General features: G+C 27.3%; 2 protein-coding genes across 2 annotated transcripts; both read right to left on the minus strand.

Moving 5' to 3' along the window:
* Nucleotides 1-4,005: 4,005 nt before the first annotated feature.
* LOC101491712 (transcription factor KUA1) lies at nucleotides 4,006-7,648 on the minus strand. Its single transcript, XM_004508882.4, has 3 exons — nucleotides 7,131-7,648; nucleotides 5,122-5,330; nucleotides 4,006-4,922 (listed from the first exon to the last, which is right to left on the minus strand). Exons 1-3 carry the CDS (start codon nucleotides 7,417-7,419, stop codon nucleotides 4,407-4,409), a joined length of 1,014 nt encoding a protein of 337 aa, XP_004508939.1. The 5' UTR covers nucleotides 7,420-7,648; the 3' UTR covers nucleotides 4,006-4,406.
* Nucleotides 7,649-12,489: 4,841 nt separating this feature from the next.
* LOC101493034 (kihadalactone A synthase LFS) lies at nucleotides 12,490-19,328 on the minus strand. Its single transcript, XM_073370981.1, is given in 11 exon segments — nucleotides 12,490-12,693; nucleotides 14,383-14,457; nucleotides 14,459-14,505; nucleotides 14,562-14,619; nucleotides 14,685-14,743; nucleotides 15,059-15,140; nucleotides 16,729-16,884; nucleotides 17,033-17,084; nucleotides 17,203-17,280; nucleotides 19,039-19,250; nucleotides 19,324-19,328. Coding segments are annotated over 11 exon segments (906 nt in total). The 3' UTR covers nucleotides 12,490-12,611.
* Between the last annotated feature and the right edge of the window lie 7,613 nt (nucleotides 19,329-26,941).

The raw sequence follows: 26,941 nt of genomic DNA on the forward strand, positions 1-26,941 counted from the left end.
ACGGTAGGCCGCAGGTAAGAATTCAACAATTTCAATTTTGAAAAACCTATTTGTGCAAAATCAATTGTCACAAGAATAATTAACAAAATTTTATATGTAATAATTATATTAGAAAAACAATCTAAGTTTTTCTAAAAAAGATTCCTCAATAATAACAGATTTTGAAGAAACATCAACTTATCTTATTCTCAAAGACATTTGTTCTTGGTGACTAACATCAGGAGTACAATCAAGTATCATTGAGAAATACTTTGTTTGTTTTATTTTTCTAACAAATTCATTTTTAGTTGCGAAATCAAGCAAAAGTATTAACTAATTTTGTATGGTATATCCAAGATAATGAGAGTAAAACTTATCATCTGTCATATGTGTAACATGATATTGGAAAGTTGGGTCAAATTCAGTAAGGTCTAACTATGTTTAGTAAGGAATTTCACTATTGAAATAATTATTTTTAAAACATTTTCAAATGTTCCTTTACTTTCACAATTAGTATTTGATCTGTTTTATCAATAGTTTGACCCTTTTTTAACCTTTGACACAACTCATACCAAAATGGTGATATTTTTAACATGATACATGCTTATCTCATGCTTTCTACGTCTTTCACCAATATGTGACCAATCACTAAAACCCTCATTTGTTAATTGACCTTTATCGACCCCTTTTTAAAAAACTTTACAACAAAAACAAAATACTCTATCAAGCTCTTTTGAATAAACAAGTTAATCTCTATCGCACTTCTCTCTATTTGATAAAACTCCGGTATACCAATTAGCCGTAAAGCGTTTATTCCAATTATCTTTATGACTCTTTACATTAGAAAAATATCTTTTAAGATCTTTTGCAACTAAAAAATCAATCATTTTAGAATAAAGAGTATTCCAATTTCTTGGATCAAATAGTACTATCGTAAATCACAGAATCAGTAATGGGTTCTTAAAATCTAAAACTCTAACATCATACTAAATACTAATAGATAACGAGTTTTTAAAATCAGTAAATCAACAATTTCAAATAAATTGAGTTCCTAAATAAGTAAATCACAAAACATGCACATCATTATAACCTTTGGGCTTTGGTTGTGGCGTTTGGTAGCAAATGTCACATACTCACATGGATGTGTTGATGAGATGGTGATTGAGAGAAATTGGGTTTAGCCTCATAAAAGATAGTCTCTATTTAAAAAAATATTTATTTTTGACATAAGATGCAACTATAAAATTTTTGAGTTGTAAGTATATAAAATTTAAGATATAAATGCAATTTTTCAAAATTCAGATATACTATAAAAAAAAATAGGACCCTCCCTAATTGGGAGCCTTGTACAAATATTATGGTCACATATGGTTATAGTTGGCCCTAGATAGACAGACAAATATTTGCATTAGTACTATAACTTATCGCAGTACAACATTGTACTTTGTAATGTCATAAAACGTTAATGTGTGCAATCCACAAATTACTTTAACTATTCCCCTTTGACCACCATCCTTCAACGATCTTGTTCTAAATTTGAAACAACAATCACATTTGTAATTTGTAAGTACTAATTATTGTTGAAATGTTGTTTGCCTTATATTTTCCACAAATCCAAACCAAATCTATTATTAATTTTGACTTTTTTTTTGTATCTGGTATATAATAATAACAATTATTCCGTTTTTTAGCAACAAAAAAAATAGCTAAACAATTTTTCCATTTTGTATCTCAACCTCTCTATCTTAATGCAATACAGTTTCTCACACATCAAATATCTAAAAAAAATACACAAAAATAAATTATCAGATGATATTAAAACATTATGCATAATCAAATAATGGTATAGGTGCCCATTTAAAATAATTTTAGTGATTAGTTGTGAATGCATCTCTCAAATCCACATATAATTTCACTACATATGTTGTTGTTTCAATGAAAATAAAAATAAAGATTAATTTTTTCATGAAAAGTAAGTTTAATAGTAAGAGTTTAACTTATAACTTTAAGATATATAATTCAAATTTCACTTAAGGTTATTGCAAAAAGATTTTTTGTGTCACCATTATTTTACAATAATAACCTTTCCCCAAATTTAAAAAATAAAAAAATCAAATATTGTTTGAATTTTCTATAAAATTTATGATTTATTTATTTTGCAAAAATATTTTTTATTTTGATTTTTTAATATTTATGTTAATTTTACTTGTTATTAAGAAGGCAATAAATTTTTTAAATAATAACAATTGTTTACATCTATAGACACAATAAAAATATTAAAAAATTATATATATTTTTTTAAATCTCCATTAACTGTCATTTCATCTTTTCTTATGATAATATTTCACATTAAAAGTTTCTCATTAAAATAAAATGAATATATATTTTAAAAGTTAAAAAAACAAAATATTTTTACAAAATAAATGAATAGACTTTTTTCTACAATAAACAAAAAGACTGAATTTCCAATTTTTTCGGTATGTAAAGATGTTCCACCAAACTCAAATTTTGAAATTTGCATAATCTCAATTTTGAGTTTGTCCGAACGTTTTTATTTTCATTTCACCAATTAGTGTGCTTACCCATAATCCTGTGGTGGGAGAGTTATTGGAAAAATTAATGAAAATATTGTTTTTTAAAAGTGGCAGGCAAATTTAAATTTGACTTAAATGTAATTTTAATCACCTATTTTATAAAAATTGAAGTTGTTGTCATTACCTTTAAAAATCGAGTTTTTGGTCTCTTTCTTTTATAATTTTCCGAAATTTCCACCCTATCCAATTTTAAAATTATTTTTGCTGATGTATCATATTCATCAATGATGTGGCTATGCTCAATTGTTTGTTATATTATCTATGTCATTAACCTTATTTATTATTTTAAGAATGTATTTATTAAAATAAGTTCAGATTAACAAAGTTTAAATCCGACTTTAAATTAAACGATATGATTAGAAACAAATTAATCAAAAAGATCAAAGAAACAAATTTGTTCTTGTTCGAGAAACCATCAAAGAACTAAATTTAAATTCATAAACCAAATAAAATACATGTTTTGAGATTGTTGAGCAGATTATTGAACCGTAAGACTCTTATGTTGGAATCTTCATCTTTTAAATTTGTCAAACTTAACAAAATTAAGGCGATCAATTTGTTTGTGACTTTGTCTTTTAATTTAGTCATATTTAAACCTATTTTTTAAAATAATAAATAAGGGTTTGTCAAATAATAATAATAATAATAAATAAGGTTTTTTTAGAGTAAAAAGGCTAATGACATGAATAATGTAATATCTCAAATATAGGGTGGGGGTGCAAATACCAAATTTTTTAAATGAGAGAATTAAAAGTTCAATTTTAGCAAAATAAATTATCTAAAAGTGTATTTAAGTCTTTAAATTTTACAAAAAATTTGTAGGTATGAGTAGAATTTGAGGGGGTATGAAATAAATTTTTCTCACGTTGAAACTTGAAAGATAGTACTTATAAGAGTATTGGATTTGAATCCTCTTCTAAGTATGGGCCTCAAAACTTCATCCAGATGTATGCTATGGAACCCAAAATCAATCTTAGATTGGACTTCCAAGATTGAACCTACTTTGAGACTATACTGAACACAAGCTCTACAAACTATAAGCATAGGTGTATGTTTGATTTTAATTTTGGATGTCTTAAAACTGATTCTAGAGGTTTTAATTTTGACACGGCAGATATTTTTGAGTATAATTAACTTTGCCGTTACACTTAATTCTAATTTTAAGTTAAAATTTATAACTTTTTGACTATATACATAATTTTTACACTTGAATTCATTATTCAATATTTATTTGTGTAAATGTGTATCCAAACACATTATTTTACATTCAAATCACTTTACACACTAAGTTGAACATGAGAAATAGCTTATTTAATAAAAACGCGTACCGAATCCAGACTTAAATATAAAGAAGGAAAAAAAGTATATGTAAACCTAATAATCTATGTACTTTTTTACTTATATTTAATGTCAGAGACTCGAAGAGAATTCATGACCAAAGTAAAACACCACTTTCAACAACAACAAAAAGTCAACTGCTTGAACTACATGACAAAATTTTAGCAAGGTGAAGTTCAGGTGTTAAAACACTTGAATACATAACCTTTTTATCCAATACTTAAATAGGAATCACAACTAGGTAGATTGTCAAACTGCACAATCAACTTTACATAACCCTGACAAATAAAAACTATTAACCAAACATTATGTTTTAATTTGGACCCAAAGTAATTCCTAGATGCTACTGCTGCCTACAAGCAAAGAAACAAACTAGGTTAACCATTGTGAAAATGGAAAATAAAAAATTATTAAGGTTATCCCAATACCAGATATATGATGAATTAAACAAGACCATATGATAATAATTAATGCTCCATGGAACACAAGGCACACTCAAACTGCATGGATGGCATTTCCATTCACATCTGAACTCCCACATGCTGGAGTTGCTTGAAAAGCCGACTGTCGTGAAGGTCCTTCTTCGAGTAGTTTACGAGATAGAGTCGAGGGGCCGGCGTCGCCTATAGTTTCTCCTAAACTCAGTTTTGACATGCCAACCAGTTCATCAACATTGATAGGGCTCTTGGAGTGTACTGCGGTTGGCTTCAAGATTTCATGCGTCTCGTTCTTAAGAGCCGGCTCCGGACTGTATCCAGACCAATAGGGAAGAGGAAAAGGGAAGAATGGAGAATAGTATGCCGGATATACTACTGGGAAAGACGATGCTTGTGTGCTGCTGCTATCAGGCTTTAATGGGGCAGAATCTCCATCGTTTGAGTTTGTGGAATCCATGGACTCACATTCTTCGTCAAGCGGGGGAGGGGCGGGCAAAGGGTTGTTGCCTTCTGTTTCAGTCTGTGGCTGATTAGCTGATAAGAAGTCTTGTGGTACCATTGAGGCGTCCGCTGACTGCAAAATCAATATGAAAATACAAGAAATCCAAAAAATGAGAAGGTTCCAAAGGAAAAGGGAAAAGGAAGTTACATAATACTTATAATCTTATCAAATGGTAATGAACAGGTTATGTGGGATCAATTCAATTATATGGAACATAATGTAAAGGAAACGCATATTTCATGTATAGTATTTGCAATAAAAGGGGACAAACTTCATCTGCAACAATATCAAACAAGCTGGAGCGTCTTTTTCGTCTAGATATGTTGCTTTGCCTAATGAAATATTTCTGAGCATGACTGGCCACTTGAGTCGGTGTCCTTGATATAACATAGTTCCTAGCAATTCCACGCCAATCACCTTTGCCCAGCTTCTGCAATCCGAGTAAAAACATTCTATGTTCCTCCTCAGTCCACGGAATGCCTGCATGTAAGAAATTATATATTAAACCTTGACAAATACAACTTATGAAGCACAGATATTGACACGGGCACGATGTTGACACGTCAACACAGTCATAATTTGAAAAAATGAATTAATTGAATGTAATTAAAGTATCGGCGTCGAACACCAGGACACACCTTCGATCAGAGGTGTCAGTGTTACAAAGAATAAAACACAAGAATTTTTCCCTAGTCCTCATTGAAGCCAACAGTAATGTGAACATTGAAAAAAAAACACAAAAATGCATATAAAACTAAACAGTGTCGGCCCAAAACATAGTTTGATGGGGCAAAGGATTTTGGCCTCCAAAAAAGCTCATGTAGTATTAGTGATTAATATTTTTTGAAAATGATAAAGCCTTAAATGCAAGTAAAAATAAAAACCCAAACCCACAGCTCTCACATAAAGCAAAAAGGTTAAAGGTCTATCTCAAAGTATGTTCTAGGCCCTACTCACTCTTGGGTTGGGTCAGCCGTCAAAGCTTGCGCAAAGCATTAGGGGAGGAAATAAGCTTGACATGTTATCATTTAAGAACTTTGTGCCTACTCAGAACTGTTTGTAATGTGAAAAAACTTAAGAAATCACAAAAAAAAAAGTGTGTATTCTGCTAATGCTTGCACATCATTAGGAATGAAAACCTGTGAAGTAGACTCTGACACAGACACGATACATCGATATTGATAACACAGAAAACATAGGACATTGTATATATTAATTAAATAAAATATAAACATTATTTATAAAAGATCTAAATTGAGAATCAAAATATATCTCAAAATTTAAATAGAGAAATTTGTTTAATTACAAAAACATTCTCAAACAAGATAGGAATTAGCATAGTATTTCAGCTTCAGTCATTTGTGCATCTACTACCCAAAAGCTAAAAATAATGTAACTCAATTTAATGTCTTTAACTCCATTTATTGATCATCATTGCTTTGACACATCTTTAACCTTGTAAATGTTCACATGTGTTCAAAGAGTGTCGAAAGTGTCAAGCAAAGAAAAAAAGTTTTATTTTTGGGACACCAGTCTGAGATGTCGATCACGTGTCGAAAACCGACGCATGTCAAACATAGAGACATGCTTAGTCGCAGAAGTGGTCGTGCTTCATAGGTGAAAACTAGCTAGGCATGGTTTTGTGAAACAACTGCCACAGTCTGACATTTAATCTATCATAGTCTTTTGTCAACAAAGCTTTTTTTTTTTTTTTGTAAAATACAAAGCGTAGTTTAAATAGCTGAAACAATGAAATACATGCATACAAATGGACAGCATGCCCCCCATAATTAGGGTAAACTTCTAAAGTAAACAAACAATAACCCAATAGAAACTAAACATGATTTTGAAGCACATGAACATTCAAACTTATGTAATAAATACATATCTATCCATTTCTTAGGCCAACATTCAATATATTTCAGATTCAAAATTTATGCAACAAGCATATGTAGTAGTACAAACATTCCAATAATTCACTCACTAAAAAAAGACAATCACTAATAAAGTTAATCCGTACCTTTCTTGTTTAGTTATTCCCACAGTGATACCAACCAAAAATTTAACAAAAAATAAATTTTTTTTGTCACAATCGTAAATTGTACAAATCCAAACTAAAATCACATAATTAATCCTATATACATAAGTTCATCTAATTGAAAAAGAAAAAGCTCAAAACAGAACTAAATTAAATACTAAAAATTAAAATAACTAAATACTTGAGAATCAAACTCCAAAAGTACGCATGCAAAAAAAAAACGAAGCTTTTAAGAAACAAACCCTTTTTTCTTTCACGTGAAGTAGAAGATGAACCAGCAACAAAATCCTCAGAAGCGTAACCGTCAGCCGCAGCAGCGTGATCAGGGTTTTCACCGGGTGAACCCGGGTTATTTAACCCGGTATGAAGCGGTCCAGACCCGGAACCGGTATAGTGACTAAGATTACCCATACTAGCACTTTTCCGGATCGACCCGTCGGTTAATCGGACTCCGAATAGCTTAACACCGCGGTTCGGACATGTTCGTGAGTTGTGCCCATTGTGGCTACAATGGGAGCAACGTCGGGTCATGGTGTTGTGAACCAGATCGAACGGGAGGGGTAATTTCGGGTTTTGAAGATCCGAATCAGAGGATCCGAGACATGAAATTGGGAGGTTTTAAGGTTAGGAACCACGGAATAGGTTTTTTTTATTTTTTATTTTTTTGTTTTTTTTGGTGTTTTTATTATTTGTGTTTGGTTTGGTCTCCCTTGGGTTTTGTAGATGGGAGAGAAAGAGAGAAAGAGAAACAAAACACAACACTATCCATTTATCTTGTCGCGGATAAAGAGAGGTTTTGATACCATGCTTCGCGTGTGTTTTTCTTGGAACGTGCTTCGTCTTATTTTAACCGTGGATTGCTTTCGTGCTTGTTGACGTGGCGGGCGCACAGAAGTTTCCTACTGTGATTTTATTTTTTTGGAATGACGTGTGAATCGTCAACAAGTTGATCAAACAATTGCTTTTTGACGGAACAAGATTTAACATTGACGGTTTAATTGGTATTAATTGTGAAAGATTTTTATGCCGCAAATCAATCATCTTATCCTTTTTAATTTGGCTGATTTAAACATGGGTCAAACTTTATTTTGTTTATCAGTTGGATTTCGGTTATTAGAACTCCTTTTTTTCGAGAATCAAATAGTTGAGAAAAATAATTATCTATTTTTTACGACATAAATATTGTAAATATCAATTGAGCATACTTCATAGCATAACCATTTGAATTTTTTATTTTAAAAAATAATTTATCACAACAAAATTCATCTAAAATTCAAATGGTGATCAAGTATACTTTGTGTAAGTATAACTTAACTGTTTGAATTATATTGATTCAACAACTTAAATTTTAAAATATATATTACATAAATAAATATTAATAAATTAATAATTAAATTAATTTTCTCAAAACAAGTAAACTACCATCAATATATTTAAGGGATTTAAATCAACAGCAATAACAAGTAAAATTTTATTAATCGTCACTAAAATTTCATATAACTTCTAAGCATCAATTATATCAAAACACTAATGGGCACCTTAGCATATGCTATATTAATGAAACATTACTGTTAAACAGGTATTAAATTTGTTAAATATATACTATAATAGTGTGTATGAATATTTGTCATTTAACATTTATTTTGGGAAAGTATTAATGGAATTTTTTGTTGACAGTATAGCATATATAATATAAAGTATTTAATAATATATTAACATATAAAACTATTTACTTTTTGTAATAATTATAAATAAATCCAATTAAATATTTAAATCTAATTCAGTATGCTTTAAAGTTCCTTATATAGATTATGTATCATACAGCGAATGTAAATTTTGACAAATTTGCTAAGAACTATATAAAATTGAAGAGTTTAATTACTCTATACTTTAAATATAAAAGTTTTAAAATAGTTATAATAAAGTTAAATATTTTTAATAATTTGACAGTTATAATTGGTTGATAATATTAAAAAAAAAATACATATTGATATATATAAATTAATTTTAAATTAAAAATATTTTTTTCATAAATATTATCAGTCAATATATATAAATTTTAGAAGTAACTATTAAGAGAAAGTATGTTAAGTAAAAAAAAATATATTGAAAAGTCTATAATTTTGTAGATTTAATTGCATTTTTATTTTTCTACTATTACTAATTCGTAAAATGGATTCTCTTATTAATTAAATTATAAAAATAAATAATTTTATAAGATAAAATTAAAGTTTATAAAGATTTTATTATAATTTTATAAATGATAATTATTCAATATTATTATATTTTATGTTATACCGTTTAAAATATATTAAATTATTATGTTGTAGTAAAAAATTTATATAAAAAAAAACACAAAAATGATTGAATTTTAAATTAAAGAAATCAATTTAAGGAATTGAAAAAATAAAAACATTAAAATTACAATTAAACAAATATTTACCAATGAAAATGTGTACAATATTTTTATTTAGTCAAGGGAAACTGTGTTGTCAAGACCGCGTTATTGACTTTTTTATTTTTCATATATTAATATATTATAGTAAAAATTATTAATATATTAATTAATTATTACAATATAATTGTATTATTATAACCTCAGAGTATTTGAATGGGATAATACAATTGTTGATAATATTAATTTTTTTCCGGTGTTTCGTTGATGAAAATAATATGATCCCGTTAGTATAATTCAATTTTACAATTAATATAGATAAAAATTATTAATTTTATTATTTCACTTGTAACTATAATTTAAAATAATTATTGAATCAAAAATTTATTTTAATGGTTAATATAAAATTATTTATATCGATAGTACATATCTATTAATTAAACTTTTCGATAATACTTTTAAGTTTGAATTCATTTATAAAAATTATTACTTTTTTTGATACCAATTGTTTTATACTATAACATAAATTGGTAAGAAATTAGTTTCTTTAAAATTATATTAGATTATTTTTAATAATTATTTTATTTACGTTATTTCTTAATAATTATTTTACTTTATATAGTAAGAAGAAATTTAATTTCATGAGAGATCATTTGAGAGAAAGACAATAATCATAACATTCACAAATCGTAACCATCTAGTGTTTCATTTATGGTTAATAGTTTATAAGTTGTGAAATCAATGGCCGCACCAAATCCAAAAGCTGGAATATGACTGGGATAGGAATCTTTCCACAAATGCTTATCACTCGATTATTATTAATGGACAGTTAGGATAAAATTAAGAAAGGTTCGTGAACATCCATCCAGATGTCATACACAATTACAAATTCAATGGATTATATATATAATATTCTGCTAACAACTTGATAGAATTTTAATATTTCATTAATATTTTCCTTATAAGTATATATATTTTAAAGTTTGTTAACAACTTTATAGGAATTTTAATATTTAATAAAATATTTTCCTTATAATAGTACTAGCATCAACACCGCTACCACAAGCTCATGGAGTCACGGTCATTGATTTGTTTGTGTGTCTGCTTTTTTTCAGTCTCATGTTTTTTTCTTCTTTTTTCAATCTTCGATTAGTTAAAAAGAATGACATAATTACTACGAGCAGTTTAAATCAAAAGTAAAATTGAAAAAAAAGAGTCGCACAAATATTAGTATCCTTCAATTATTTGACGTGTTAAAGAATGCTAAATTCATAAATAAAATAATTTTATTACATTTCTAAAATATTGCAACTCATTTGTTACATATTAAAAAAGTTATTTTATTATTATAAATTTTAACATAGTAAAAATTATTTATTAAAAATAATATTTTTAAAATTATAAGAAACAACGTCTTCTTTATTTTAAACATTTCTTAAAATCTTACTATAGCAAAAATTAAATAGATACTTAATATAAATTTTTATGAAAACTTATTTAATTATTTTTAAAAAATTATGCTAAAGAAAAAAAATATTTTAAAAATCGTTTCTAGAAAAAAATATAACAAACCGGGCCTTTAAAACAAAGCTATCCAAAAAATTTGGTGGAGGTGGGGAGTATGTTTAGAGTATTTGGTGGCAGTAATAGATAAACACGACATGCTATACATGATTGAATATACTATAATATTATGTCTTAATTTTGTAGTTGAAAAATTAATAAGTTAACTTTGTGACTTTATCCTATATCATGAATTTCAAGTAAAATTATTGGGAAAATACATTTAAAAAAAATTAAAATTAATATATATATATATATATATATAATTGATATTATACTTATAAGTATATAAGTATTAATTTAAATTTTGATAATAAATAAAATTATTAATTTTGGCTAAAGAATGACGGTATTTATTTATTCAAATCAATAAAATACATTGATACAATATAAATTTAAATTTGCTAAAATAAAAAAGAATGAATTTACGAATAAATTCATAACATCCAAATTAATAATACAAAACAAAAATTTAGCATAAAATGACAACGTGTTTACAAATATGAAAAAATTCGAATATTTATAATATCTATGTCACTATATCCATATCATTAATAACGTCAAATTCATTTTATTGAAACTTGTAATGGATCATATATCTAAACCAAACGAACACAATATCAAAAAAAATGAAAACACAAAAAATACTACACTAAATGAGAACAAAAAAAAGTCATATACTTAAATGAAGATGAAATCACAAAATAAAAAAAACGAAAAAAATAAATTATATGGAATCAACTTATTTAAATAAATAACAATTAAGAAATATTATTTCGAATTAAAAAATATTATAAATCATTCATTTATATATCTATAATCCTGTCATTATTTATTTATCAATAAAAATCAAACATAAGATATTATAAGACCTTATCATATCTATATTTTCTATTTATCAAACTCTCTTATCTTATCCGAATATATCTTATCCTAATCACCAAATAATTAGACAATGTCTAAATTTTGGAGGGACACTACAAAAATTTATATGTTTGTACAATTGAAAGGCTTAATTAAGTACTTGAAAAATATAGTGAATTTATAATTACAAATGATATTTTTAATGATGAGATAATTGAAAATAAAATAGTTATGATGACATTGATTGTATTTTATAGAATAATTTAAATTATTTTTGCTACTTTAATATGTTGAAAGATGCTTTTTTTTTTAAAATAAAATTGAAATTGTTTGAATTTTATTTATGATCTATTATGTCATGAAGTAATTATTTTTGCATTGGTTCTCTCTACTAAAATTTATCATGTTGAAGACACTATCAAACATTAAATATAAATATTTATTTCAGTTGAAATTGGAATCACGACTCCCTTATTAGCATGCCGTAAGAGATTAGCTCATTTAACTAAATATTTAATCCTAGTCGATTTTTACAAATTAAATCAAATAGTCTTACTTTAAATGATAATATTTATATAATTAAGAAAAAGTATTTTATAATTTAGTTTAGAATACCCAAACATTTGAGATGCCTGTCACGAATGTTCTTAGACCAAAACCTATGGCATTTGAATATACAATTTGATTAAGTAATTAATAAATAATTTTATCATTATAGAATTTATGTATAAATCATTCAATATTATCAATAATAAGCTCGATAATAATGTGACACGACAACGACCAACAATCTTACAATTGTGTGAGAGTTTTAAAGCAGTAATAGATGAGATTTTAGTAAGTAATTTATTCAAAATGAAGCAAGTATTTTAATTAATATATCCATGTGTGGAATATTTGACTAGACTTTAAGATCCCTTTCAGAACCATATATGATCTTGAACCGTTCATTCAAATAGTCCCCACTACGTATTGGAGGGAATCTGCAAACAACATTCACAAAAAGCTTATATAAACATATTGCGTGTAAAATTCAGATTTATATGCAGCTTTCAATAAAGAAGATAAAGGGAGTTTATAAATAAATCTTTGACGGTCCTTTAGTCTAAGTATGGATCTGTACCTCTACCTTTTATTAAAGATAAACTTTTGGCTTAGTTAGCTTTTTAATTACTACATTTTCAAGCTTTTATTTTTAAATTTTTAATCTTTGATATCTGAGTCTCAATATTTTTGATAAAGAATGTTAACTTGGAAGTTAGAACTATCCTTTTTTAGATGGATTGTATTTATCTGATCTAAAGTGAGGGGTATTGTGTTGCTCACTAGCTTGTGAGGTTGGCTTTTGTTAAGCCCAATCTCATGTGGTTGAATACACCCCCATAAATCATGTATTTGTTATCCCATTATATTTTTAAAAACTTATAACTATTAAATTATGTGATATGGTTAAAGGCTTTATAAAATAGCATTGTAACATCAAATATTAAATAAGTTCACACTTCTAAATAAAGAATTTTAATTTTTTTAAAACAAAACATGAGTAACTAATTCATGGTAACTTTTAAGCACCGAAAGTTTAAATGTTTATATTTAATTTATTTTTTGTTAAAAAATTTAATGTTTTGTAAGTGAATGTTTATATTATCTTGAACATAACTGAACATGAAAAGTTTTTGGAACTAAAGATTTAAGATTTTTTTTAAAAAGACTAAAATCAAAATATTTAAACTTAAATTTCATATTTGAACTTAAATTTAATATATTTATATTATTGAAACTGTCAAGTATTTTCTAAATTCATAATTATTCTATTTAAGTGACCATGTAATGAATAAAATTTCACATTATTCATATCAATTGTCCACAAATATTGACATGCCATCGATATTTTATTTGATCGGGTATAGTTTTTTTCTCTTCTATGTATCGAATTTGGAACAGGGGAACAGAGTAGAGGAGTGGACTACAAATTATCACGTACAAATCACGAGGCACGTTTTTTAATCCTACTTGTAATTAGTACTATTAATTAACAGATAAGTATGACCTCAACACAGGATATGGATGAGTTTTGCCACATCATCACGTAACAAAATTGAGTTAACTGTGGGGACTAAAATTGGTTTCCTTTAAACAGTGAGGGGCCAGAAGCTAGTTATAAATTCCAGAAGGATGAAAACAAAAAGGTTACTACATTATATTATTTACTTATAAGGATAAGAAGATAATATTTTAACATGAGATGATGTGATATTTTTGCCACATCATGACTTAACAACAACTAATTTAACACTTAAAACTAAAAGTGGTCACTTTTAAATAACCAAAACAAAAACTCATATTTATATGGATTTAAAACATAAAATATATTGAAAAAATTAATAATGTAAAGTGATACTATTATTTTATAATAATGCAATTTTTTTAATAAAAAAATTATAACGTTATTGTTAAAGTTTTTTTACATACATGTGTCTTTTCTACATGAAATTTTTATTTCTTTCAAATATTAAATATAGACACTCGCCGCACTTTGGGTCGTAGAAATCTGTTTCCTTCCCCTAATATTTAAGTCAATTTTTCTTTTAGCTATCTCAAAATTGAACTCATTTTTGTGCTTAGACATATATTAGAGTCTTAATCCAGTTTTGATAATACTTTTTCTTTACCTGGGGGGAGTTGATTCACTGCAGCAACTTTCAAAACATTCCACTACACAGTCTGAGAATCAGAGAAGTAATAATTACCAAATAACGTTCTTTTCCTGTTGGCATAACTCTGTGAAGTGTTGAATATTGATAAAAGAAATAGATTTTTTCTAAGTTGTTGGATTGGATTATGGAATTTACTGGTATACACAACTTGTCCACCTCTCCATCATATCTCCAATGTTCACAATTAAGGCCCTGCAGATACAAACACAAAACATCTAACACTATTTACAAAGCGCTTTAGAGATTAACTTAATTACCCTTCTACATTAGGAACATCGTCCCATACCTGAGGTTGCTTTAACTTCTCCTTGCAGATCTTTAAATATAAATCATTAAGTCATTGTTTATATGATAATGTTGTTAGATAATGTTATTATATATATATTAATTGTAACCCTATTAACTGAAGTTTGTTTCATTTATGTTATGAAACCTTAGGGTGGTTACCTCTCTTCTTTTTCTTTTCATTGTTAACATGGTATCAAAGAGCTTTGGTTGATTTTGGAATCTACAGAACAGAGAGATTATTTTGATAGGAAAAGCAACCACCAAAAAAGAAAAGAGAAGAGTAACCTTGTTCCCGATTTTATTAAATTAGTTTCACAAAAACATCGATTGCGCATTCGTCAACCCTTGGATCAGACTGATTTTTTGACAGCAGGTTCGCAACATTCAGGTCTTCGTCTTCAATGGTCGGATCGGCGAAACAACGTCTGTAGGGGGAGAAATCGGGCATGCACAGCACTAGATTATCCCTAATTTATTTTGTCTCAGTGGTTGTGTTTTTCGTATTTTCCTGTCATTATTTGTTATGGCTGGTGCTAAGGATGTTTCTCTTCAAACACATTGGAAAACACATTGTCCGAAATTGAGGAGAGCACATAAGAAGAATTTTAGGGTGCCATCGTCCAATGTTGTTGCTTATGCTCCTTCTCCCATTGGCTCTAGTCTGGTTCTGTATACTCATCTGAGACTGCTTCCCAAATATCTGATATTGCAGAACAACTTAAAAAAAAAACAGCTTGTTTGTTATGATCAGTATTAATGAGTTGATTTTGGTTTGATTCACATGCTTTCAATTGTTGTGGTTCTTTGCTGATTTGGTTGGTAATTTAATTGTTCGTCTCTCATATCTCTTTGGTTGATTTCTTCTGTGTTGTCGCTCTCTCTGTTACTTCTTCTGTTTGATTGCTCCTCTCTCTAGTGATTTGCTTTGTTGCTTCTCTCCATATTGATTGTTCTATTTGTTTGCTCTTCTCTCATGTGGTTCATCTATTTGGTTGCTTCTCTCTTTGTTTAGTTTAGTTTGGTTTGTTTTGATTTGGTTTCATGGTGCTACTTATTTGGTTGTTCCTATCTGTTGATTTTGATATGGTTGTTGTTTCTTTTTTTGATCGCTCCTTTTTCGGTTTGATTTTTTGTTGGTTTGGTTCTTCTCTTGATTGTGACTATTTGATATGATTTCTTGTTGGTTTGGTTTTTCTCTTTATTGTGATTGTTTGGTATAGTTAATGATCCTCTCTTTGGCTCCTGCTTCTTCTTTCGTTGCTTCTCTCTTTGTTGGTTCTTCTCTTTAATTGTTGCTTCTTCTTTGGTGACATCCCTCTTGTCCCCCCGGCTGTCCAACAACCTTCTGCGATTGTTGATCCTCCTCATTACCCCTCTCGTCAACTTTTTCTGAGTCATCTTCCAATAAAGAGGTTGTTCTTGATCCTCTTTGGCAGCAAGCTATGGCAGAAGAACTATCTGCATTGCCCAAAACCAATACTTGGGAATTAGTACCCCTTCCTCTTGGAAAACGTGCTATTGGGTATCGTTGGGTATACAAGATCAAAACTCGTCATCATCTTCAGCATGGAACCATTACTTTACCGTTTGTCTCTTCTTCTTTACAGATTGCTGATTTGTTCACAAAGATGCATTCCATTAAACGTTTTCGTTTTTTAGTTGACAAACTATCGATGCTCCACATTAATGCATCGTGAGTTTGAGGGGAGATGTTAGATAATGTTATTATATATTAGTAGTAAGGGTATTTTAGACACTTTTGTTTTTTTTATGTATATAATAATTGTAACCCTATTAACTGAAGTTTGGTTCATTCTATGTTATGAAACTTTAGAGTGATTGTCTCTCTTATTTTTCTTTTCATTGTTAACACATGCCATAATCTGAATGAGGAGAGGCATCACATATACATAGGTTACTAAATAAGTAACAAGAGTGTGTGCAAAAAAAACAATTACGCACATTAGAAATAATTATTAAATATACCATATGATTCATTAAATTGTTACTTACGAATGTTGAGAAAATAAAGGAAATGGTAATAAACCTTGATAGCGCAAAAGTCGAAGAAAAGCTTCGGGTGTGTTTAAGTCATTTATCTTGTCAAAGTAATCTTCATTAAGATTCAAAGACAAGGCAATTAGAGACAACAACTTTTTGCCAGCTGACCTGTAGCAGCATATAACAAAAATATTTAAATTCTAAACTGTTCAATAAAAGAAAAAACAAAGAAGAGTATTGAGTTTGAATCACAGAGTCTCGTGAGAATAGTTCTTTATAATAAATAGGCAACAGAATTGAAGGGTAATAACCTTACTGTATTTTCCAAAATAAGGATTCCCTTGTGGACCTCCAATTTGGCAGTAAATCTGTAGTGTCCATGCCAGAAAAAAATACGTCTAGTAAAGTTCATATGTAAGAATTAGCAAAACCATGTGCACAAAATTTTGATTCCTAATTAAGAATGAACAGAAAGGAAATTCATACCCTCATAAGGCCATTGATTGAGACGAACACTAGTGGTATCTGCTAAAGAGCTAATGTAATAGCTTTCTTTTGGATCACCTGCTTATAAGGAATGATCAAATGTTTTTTATCATTCACAAAATTAAACAATTTTACACATTTTTCTTGCAGGGTTGCTAAATACCAAAAAGGAGCATGGTAATAAACTATAAACAATGTTTGAGGAAAAATTACTTAAAAATGTAGAATGAACCTTTTATTGTTGAATAACAAAATACATGTGAATCACTCGATTATTTTTTTTTTAAGTAAACTCAATCACCGTTTTAATTTTTGAAATTGTATTGTCAAAACAATTATTTTTTAAATTAACAATTTTTAAAATGTTTCTTCAAATTAAGAATACTTTATTAGAGATTATTGAAATCAAGAGTTTAAACAAATTTATTTATATTTATATTACCTCTTATAATAACAATAATATTATAAATAATATATCCATGATATATAATTATATAATACAATAAATGTATCAATAACTCAAAAGTTCAACTCAATTATCTGATATGAAAAAAAGGATTCAAAAAACTATGTTAAAAAATATCTATGAATTTACCTGATTTTCTCGAGTATAAGTCCAATTGATTAAAATTAGTAAGATTCGTAAACTTGTTAAAAATTCGAGTTTACATATGAGTCAACTCAAAATTAATATTTTGACTTATGAAATTGTACGATTTAATAAGTTAACTTGATATTTTAACAATGATAATTTATTTATGGCAAATGTAGCTTCTAAAATTGATATTAAATTCGGTGCAGTAATTGTGTGACGCAGTTATTGCTATCAATCGTCCAATCAAAAGTGAATAGTCGACAATAAAAATTAATTTTATTATTATATAATTTGAATTGTTTCATATCAAATTAATTGTCAAGATTTTTTATTGTGTTCAGTTTTTTTTCAACGGTCCAAATCCTCTAAAATTGTTCGTAAAAGACAAATGTGATTGTTTTTTTATTTTATTTTTACTGATCTTATGGATTATTTTAAAATTCTACTAATTTTATGGTTAATTTTTTTAGGTTTAATTCATATGCAGTTATGTTCTAAATATGTTAAACACTAGACTAAGTTCTATTAGATATTTTAGTTAAATTTTAGAAGGATTTAGGTTGATTCATTGTGGTGAGTCATTGTTATGAAATATGTTTTCTTTTATATTTTTTTGTCTTATCATCATAAATAACTTACACAAATACGAGGTATCGAGTTTGAACTTTGTCCAATCTAATTTGTCAGTTGAGCTAAGACTTAAGGATTTATTCGATGTTTTCTTCTATTCTATAAATAAGAAATTAATAATTATAGTAATTACTAAAAAAAATATAGAAAGTAGTTTTTAAAATAACTTTAACATTAATTTTTTTAATCTCTTTTAGAATATTTCATCACCCATCAATGTAGTTCTAATAAAAGTACATTATAGTGTCATGGTAAAAAATATACTACTAATTAATCAATAATAGTTAAATATAATTTTTCACAATTATGATTTATTATGCTGATGTATATGTTAGAACATTTACATCAACAAATAATACATCAGCTTTGACTTAGATGTAACAAGTCATTTTTATCTGAAGTAAAATATCTTTTCTACACTAAAAAAAAGTATGAAAATTGAACTTAAAAAGTAAATTAGTAATCGAGTCTAAAAAATAAATATTCTAAATGTATATTGATTTTACAATAAAAATGATAAAATTACGGTGACGACCCTGATGTTGCAATCACACCAGAAAACATAGACTAAAAATACATCTGATTAATTTTGAAAAGGAAAAGAAAGATACCTTTGGAGAGTGAAGTAGGGTCAAGTTTTTGAGCATAAAGAGGAGTGTAACCTCTATAGTCCTTGCGAGACAAGTTAATTTTGTGTTGGAGTGGAAGTCAGAAGAACTTAGCACTCTCGTCAAACACTTGCTTCTTAAAATCCTCCTCCACACCGTGGTTCACAAGGTAAAATAATAACAATAAATTGTTCTTTAAATTATTAATTATCGAACTAATAATAATAATAATAATAATAATAATAATAATAATAATAATAATATACAAAATTAATATATCATATATACCCCATGTATGTGTCCATCCAATCTCGATTATATAGAGAGAAAAATTTAAAATATTTATTTATTAGTAAAATAATTGATAACTAACTATTAACCATCATTTTATAATTTTTTTTTAATTTGATTAATATAATCTTATATTTAAGGATGGAGCTAAACCGTTGTTATTTTTTTTTTAGCTGTTGATAATTGAACTTTTATTAAGAATGATATGAACCTAGCATTGCGGTGAGAAAATTTACCAACTTTTACGAAGGATTGTAGAGATATCGTACCCAATCATTTGCTAGAGAGGTTGGACTAAAATACCTTTCAAATTCTACAAACAAAAAATTAGAAAGAAAAAAAAAATAACGTGTAAATTGTAGACTTTAGAAACCTATGATTATTACATAAAGATATATTAAAGGACATACCCTCAAGTATACACTTGTAACAAATTATACAAAAATTATTACAATCACTCAGCTGAGTACAAATTCTTAATGTGAAAGAAACCTGCTTCTTCGTCTTAAATGTCCCTCTTGCAAAAGATGCAAATTATGAAGTTGTGGTAAAAGAACTTTACCACGTAAATATTGAATGGCCACTCATGCAATTTAGTACTTCATGTTGTCGGCTATTGGACGGTGCAAACAACTGAACAGCGCACGATTCCAATAAGTGAGGATACCAAATTTTATTTTTTATACTGATAAAATGAGAGTAATTTTATGTTAGATATATTTTTAACATTACAAAATTACGTCATTTTAAATTTAATTTCTATAAAAAAAATTATTTATTTATAATCTTTATTTTAGTTTTATACAGAATTTTTTAAGGACTAACAATATCACTTTTTACCAAAAAAAAAACAAATCAAAATAGAGACAAAAAAAAATAGTGATTAAAAACTTAATTATTTTTTGAAACTCGTGTATTTCAAAAAATTTAAACTTTGTATATTGAAAAATATTTTTTAAGTTTTTCGATACACAAATGTATATTTGTGTATAAATAAAAACTTAGAAATAGTTTTTCAGTGCATAAATATGTTTTAGTAAGATTTATAATTTAAACACTAAACTTTGTGGATTAAAGAATTTTTTTAAAATTTTTCAATACACAAATTTGTTTCAAATAATTTAACATTTATGTACCTAAATATTTTTTTTAAAATTTTCCTATACAAAGTTATATTTTTTTAAAAAAAAAATGTGTTTAAAAAAACATGTTTTGTTTTTTATGTTTTACGAAATTCAAATTGAATTTAATGAAATAACTTTTTTTAATATATATAAATAATATAGATTGGGAGTATAAGTCCGAGGGTGCATGAAATTTTTTTCCACCATTTTCCATATGTTGCAAAACGTATGTTTCGGATTTTTTTTCCTTTCTTGGCCCATACGTCATCAGGGCCACTCAAGTAAAAAGTAGGTGGAACCCGTGCGACAATATTTGTTGAGAAAATTATACATACACGTTTTGTTTTGACTACGAAAGTTATATACTTTGAAATGGGCGATATACGAAAAAATATTACTCTATTTACTCTTTTATATAAAAGATGGTCTATTTAAAATTTAATGAATACAAATTAATGTATCTAATTTATAACATAATTCGAATACATAAATTTTTATTGATTAAATTTTAATATAATATTTTAATTAAAAAATACCATTGAAGTATATAGGAGTATTAGTTAGCTCTCTCATACGGGATGGGTTGGCATGGCCCACGTTGACCAAACAAAGTCCATTACATTAATTTGTAGGAAGTTGTTGAACAAAAAAAAAAAATTGAGTAGGGAGTTTCTTTTCTCCCTTCTCAGCTTTTCTGAAAAGTTCCTAAAACTACATTCAAATCTGTTAATTTAACGTATATTTTATACATTTAGATTTAGCTAATTTAAATATAATTTAGAAGTGTTTGAAAATATTTAAGAAGAGAAAATAAACTTTTAAATGAGTAAGATTGGATATAACTGTTTATTAATGAACTGCAATTTATTAAGTCTATAGTTCAATCATAGTTCAACCATTATAGGCTATAAAAAATCCAAAGAAGAATAAAAAGAACATTATGCAGGCTAATAAGTCACTCGATTTCATTTTTCTTTTTCTGATTTATTCAACTATTTTATTTTTATATCACTTTTCTATATTTATTTGGTTAGATATAATTGGATGCAAGTATAGTTTTTTACCATAACACTAAATATTAATTGAATTCGAATTTTATTCCTTTAGTTGAACAAAATAAGTAATTCATAATGGTTAAACTTTAAAAGTTTTAGCTAAATATATGTCAATTTATTATGTTTATAGATTTAAATTTTCTTTTATTAATAAATTTTTAAATTAGATAATACTAATCGTTAAACCTTTTATTAATATTATTATTTCAAAAATCAAATTAAGATGTCGAAATTGGGACGACTCCAGGTCCAATGGCCATATTGCACCAACCGATTATTCGTTTGGGCTAATTAGACCGTGTTAAAAGGTCAAGATTGCTATTTAAACTTGTTTATTTTAGCTCAATTTGTGCTAAAATATTGGCTAATAGGTCATTCTATTGAATCCAATCAATTTTGAAAATTCTGTATAATTGTGTGTATTCTTTTGAAATTGATAACTTTAATATTATTAACATAATATAATTTAATGACACTAAAAGTGGTGACACATTTTAATATCTTTCAAAATTATTGAAATAGTGTACATTAGTTATATATTGATATTTTTTATAATCTATATCAGAAAGGTATTAGGTCTTCACCATGCTATCAAATGAGTTGTTGACATAAATGGAGAATATCATTTTTGAGGTTGATTGAAAGCTTGTGGTATACAAGACAATTATGGTAAAGAGGATATCTTATAGTTTGTTGTTTTGCTTGAGGAGTGCAGGAAATTTATAAAATTTTACTGTAAAAACTCTTATGTAAAATATCTTATGTAAAACTTTTATGTAAAAATTCTTAAGTAAAACTCTTTTTTGTAAAAACTCTTATGTAAAATTTTTTATGTAAAATTTTATTGTAATAACTCTTGTGTAAAAACTCTTACGTAAAATTCAATATTTATTTTTATGAATTTTGGAAGAATTCAATATTCATGTATTTCTTATAGATTGCACAAATAATTATTTTCTGTGAGTTTTTTCACAAATGTGTCTAACATTAAGAACATTCTTGTTTTCATACTATCTTTTTTTATCAGTTTTAGAATTCACCTTTCAACTTTAAAATGATTTTTACAGTTACCTTCTAGTCTAAAAAATATTTTTATAATTCACCTTTTGATAACTAAAATGATTTTACAACATACTCAAATTATCTTAAGAGATAGACTTGAATTTCAAATGATGAATATGATAAAGAAGTTTATGATTAAAATCTACTCAACACTTGTTTGAGATTAATTATAAATAATAACTCAATAAAGGAAATCTTGAATATAATAAGAGAGAGTTGGAGTTTTACTTGAGTGAAGAGTTTTATTGTTTGAGTATGATTGTTTAAGTATGAAATGATTGCCTTAAAATTGTTTGACGTTGTCTTCTCCTTGATGTTGCTTTCGTAGATGAGGAAAAAGTTTTAAAAATGTTCAATATAGTCGTTACTAAACCAAACAAACAGTTTGTCCAGATTGAGTTTTATTAGGCACGTGTGTTATTTGATCCATAACGTTCTTCTACATATCTAGAATGTTCTTGGTTCTGTGTTGTATGGAAAACGTGAAAGAGTGATTGAATGGTTGTGACATGTCAATTCTTTGTCTCATAAGCATGTTGAGCTTTCTGCAAAAAGTGCAGCAACAATGTATCATTGTCTTTGCTCACAATTCATCACTTTGGAGATCAATCGGAAGGCTTTTTGTTTCTTTGGGTTTTCAGCTTGATATGTGAGTTTGATTAGTGATTTGAGTAGTTTTAATATTCTTTAACTTGATGTTTGAACTATGGAGAATGTTCTATTTTTATTATGTATTTAAAAAGGAATAATTAGAATGCTCCTTTATAGACTAGAATGTTCTTTTATAAAAACCATAATGTTCCTTTATAAACTAAAACGTTCTTTTATAAATTAGAATATTCTTGTAATCAATCTTCAGTTCAAGTAAGACATGATGTTCTTGATTTATTTCATGGCGAGAACGTTGTATGAACGTATTTGATCACCTATCTTTAAATAAATCACTCAAAAATACAAGTTAAATACAAACATAATTAGTGATTAATTAACTATTTGTTTATCCTCAAAACACTTGATTTGGGTTTTTGTCTCAACAAATTGATTTATAAATAATTTCCTATTTTATTTATTTTTAAAGAATGACAATTAATTAAATTTGATTTCTATTTTAGTTACAGTTTAATAGCCCGTTATAAATAAAAAAATTAATTGAATATTAAGTGAAATTGATTATATCATTATATTTTGAATATGAAATGTTTTTATTGTATATAAATTATAACATTATTACTACATTTATTTCTCATAATTTTGTTTCTTTTATTTTATGTTTATCATTGTCACGACCCAAAAATTTAATGTCGTGACTGGCGCACAAGCTATACTCCTAGCCTGGCAAGCCTATCAACTAACTTAACAATTAAACAACTAAATCGCTTTTAACCATTTAAAAATATATATATGCTTTTTCTCGAAATTTCGACAGAGTATCCTCTGTAATTTCAACATTTCCAAATTTTGTAAAATCCCTGTTCAGCTTTCAATCCAGTCATAATTCAGATAACATAATCAAATTGCATAATACACTTCCCAAAAAAAACTAAATAGACTTTCTAGACTCCAAAATAGCTGCAATTTACATAGACTCAACAAATGTTACAAAAATGGTCATCGATCAAAGAGGCCTACCAAAAAAGAAGTATGTTGAGACTTGAATCAAATAATAGATTCCTACTCAGCTGCTTGCGAATCTGGAAAAAAAAAAAAAAACAACATGAAGGGTAAGTCACAAAGACTTAGTGAGGAGACAACAACTACCATCAATTAGATGGGAAACACAAAAGGCACGAATAACTGTTTAACCGCTTGAAAAATATTAGAATCCAGTGAATAACGAAACGAAATCAAAATGAACAACCTTAATATCATTATAAAAATCAAACAAGTAATAATACAAATTTTTTAGAACCAAGAGGCGACTTTATATCATTGATAGCTCTTTCCTCCTAAAGGTGGCATTTCCCTTAGGGGCGGCTCCATCTAACGGATGGCCCTCTCTTCTCAATCCCGCAACGCATCATCACATATCAATTAGGGAGCTTACATCTCGTTGATAGCCCTCTCCTCCTACGGATGACCTCTCTCATAGGGGCGGCTCCATCTAACGGTTAACTCTCCCTAATCAACACGTGGTAACTAGGTGTACCTAACGCAATTAACGATTTACTAACAATAACACCGATTTTCCAAAACGCGCATTTAAAATCATTTCATCGTAATTCATGAAAAAAACATATTCAATCGCATAACAATTCAATATTTAAATACTTTAACTCGTACATAAGTCAAATTAATAACATATTATATAACAACGATCGTTAAATTAAATAATTGACGAAATCGCGATAAAATTCAAAGGTTGTGTTTCCCAAATTTTTCAATAAATACTTTAATATAGAAAACAAGTAAAATAATAATAATAGCAGTATAAAATATATGCCGATGATCGTCGTCAACTCACAGTTATGGAGAATCGTCTAAGTTTGCTCTCCAACAACTCTCAGAGTAGCCGGCAAGGTCTCAGTTGACAAATCTGAGTATTAAAAATATTTGCAAGACTTTAGAAAAATCTATTCTAAAGTTTAGCTAACTCTAGGAAACCATGAAAATCATTTAAATATACTCTAAGCACAAAATAATATTTTTACTCAAATCTACATTTTTCTATGAATTCATACTTGGATTAGAGTTGTGCATTTACCTCAATGAGTCTCAATAAACCACTCTCAAGAGATGGGTACCCTTTTCCTTCCTTAGAACACAAACCCTAACCCAAAAATTATACCCAAGAACTTGGGAAAATATGTGGAAGCTTGCTTAGAGAGTGTATACCATTTCCATGGGTTTATTGTGGCTTTAAATGAGAGAAAGAAGAAGAAGAAGAAAAGAGAAGAAAAGAAAATGAAAATGGAGAAGGATGGGTTGCTGAGAGAGAGGGAAGAAGGGAGAAGAGTGAAATGAAAAAAGAAAAGGGAAAAGTAGGTTTTATTATTATTATTATTATTATTATTATTATTATTATTATTATTATTATTATTATATATATTTTCATTTATAAGGGACACGGGGCGTGTCAATCATGTATTTATATTTCATATAAATATTTAATATTTCTTTTCATTCATCTTATAGGTTTTATTCTAATATTTTAATCTTCTATATTGCACAATAAATTTGTTGAGAATTTTATCTAGTTTGTATAATTATGATATATTTGTTATTCTTAATTGATAAATTTTAGAATAATTTAACAATGAAGTATCTCCAAAGAATTGCAAGAGTGTGATTTTCGTAAGTCACTATTTATGAAGATTTTTATATAGTTTTTGAAAAACTAAGAGTTTAAAACATCCACGAAGGATTGTGACGATGATTTATGACATAGTTTTGAATGAACTGAAAATTTAATAGTGAAGCATCCATGTATGATTGATTAAAGAATTATTTCTTTTGTTCGTTGTTTGTAAAGATAATTTGTAGTATATTTTTTAAAGAATTAAAATTTTAATATTAAAATATCTACGTTATATTAAATTTTAATTTCCAAAAATAGGACGGTTTAAATATATACATGTATGCCAATATATATATATATATATATATATATATATATATATATATATATATATATCATATATTACACACAACAGTTTTTTTTATATATATATATATATATATATATATATATATATATATATATCATGTATTAGTCACAACAGTTTTTTTTATAAATAAATTACATTCAATCATATTTTATTGAAGGAAATACAATGTTTGTGTAAAATTATACTTGCACATTTACCTAATCAAAATTAATAATTTTTTCATGTCCATTTAAAATAATTTTTTTAATTGTTGAAATTAAAAATTATGGTTGATCGTATTATTTCAGTCTTCTTTCATATCCATTAAATGTGAAATAGGCTAGAACATTCGACAAATGTCTAAGTATTACAAAAAATTAGTTCGACCCAATATATTCCCCGATACTTACCACGCATACTAAGCCCAAGCACCTCACACAACAAAACTCAACCGCTTCAATCTTCCACTATGTAATGGTCGATGTTGGAAGTGTTTGTGCAGTTAACTGATTACAACAAGAGTATCTTGTTGTGAGTATCTTCCAATCTTTAGCATAACCTTGATTGTGGATTGCACCAGATTTCAGCAAAGCATCATTGATCATTAGATGAATATTGTTGGTTGCGATCAATCCCCATGACTATTGTGAAATCAGACAACATCACTGCCCACAATGTGGCGTTACCGTGTGGTTATAGTTGGAAGCATTTTGTGGCTATTGGAAGGTAAAAGTAGAAAAGCACAAGCGAAAAAATTTACAAACACTGAGTTTTTTTTGTGGCCACCAGA

Source organism: Cicer arietinum, chromosome 7 (genome assembly GCF_000331145.2).
Source record: "Cicer arietinum cultivar CDC Frontier isolate Library 1 chromosome 7, Cicar.CDCFrontier_v2.0, whole genome shotgun sequence".
Classification (NCBI taxonomy): domain Eukaryota; kingdom Viridiplantae; phylum Streptophyta; class Magnoliopsida; order Fabales; family Fabaceae; genus Cicer; species Cicer arietinum.

What these genes read in the sequence shown, in the direction of transcription:
- LOC101491712 (XM_004508882.4), bottom strand. Translation starts at nt 7,419, where the DNA reads ATGACCCGACGTTGCTCCCATTGTAGCCACAATGGGCACAACTCACGA. An exon ending in TTCACGTGAAAGAAAAAAGG is followed by an intron (nt 5,331 to 7,130) that starts GTTTGTTTCTTA and finishes TCTTACATGCAG; the next exon opens with GCATTCCGTGGACTGAGGAG. An exon ending in TTGATATTGTTGCAGATGAA is followed by an intron (nt 4,923 to 5,121) that starts GTTTGTCCCCTT and finishes TTGATTTTGCAG; the next exon opens with TCAGCGGACGCCTCAATGGT.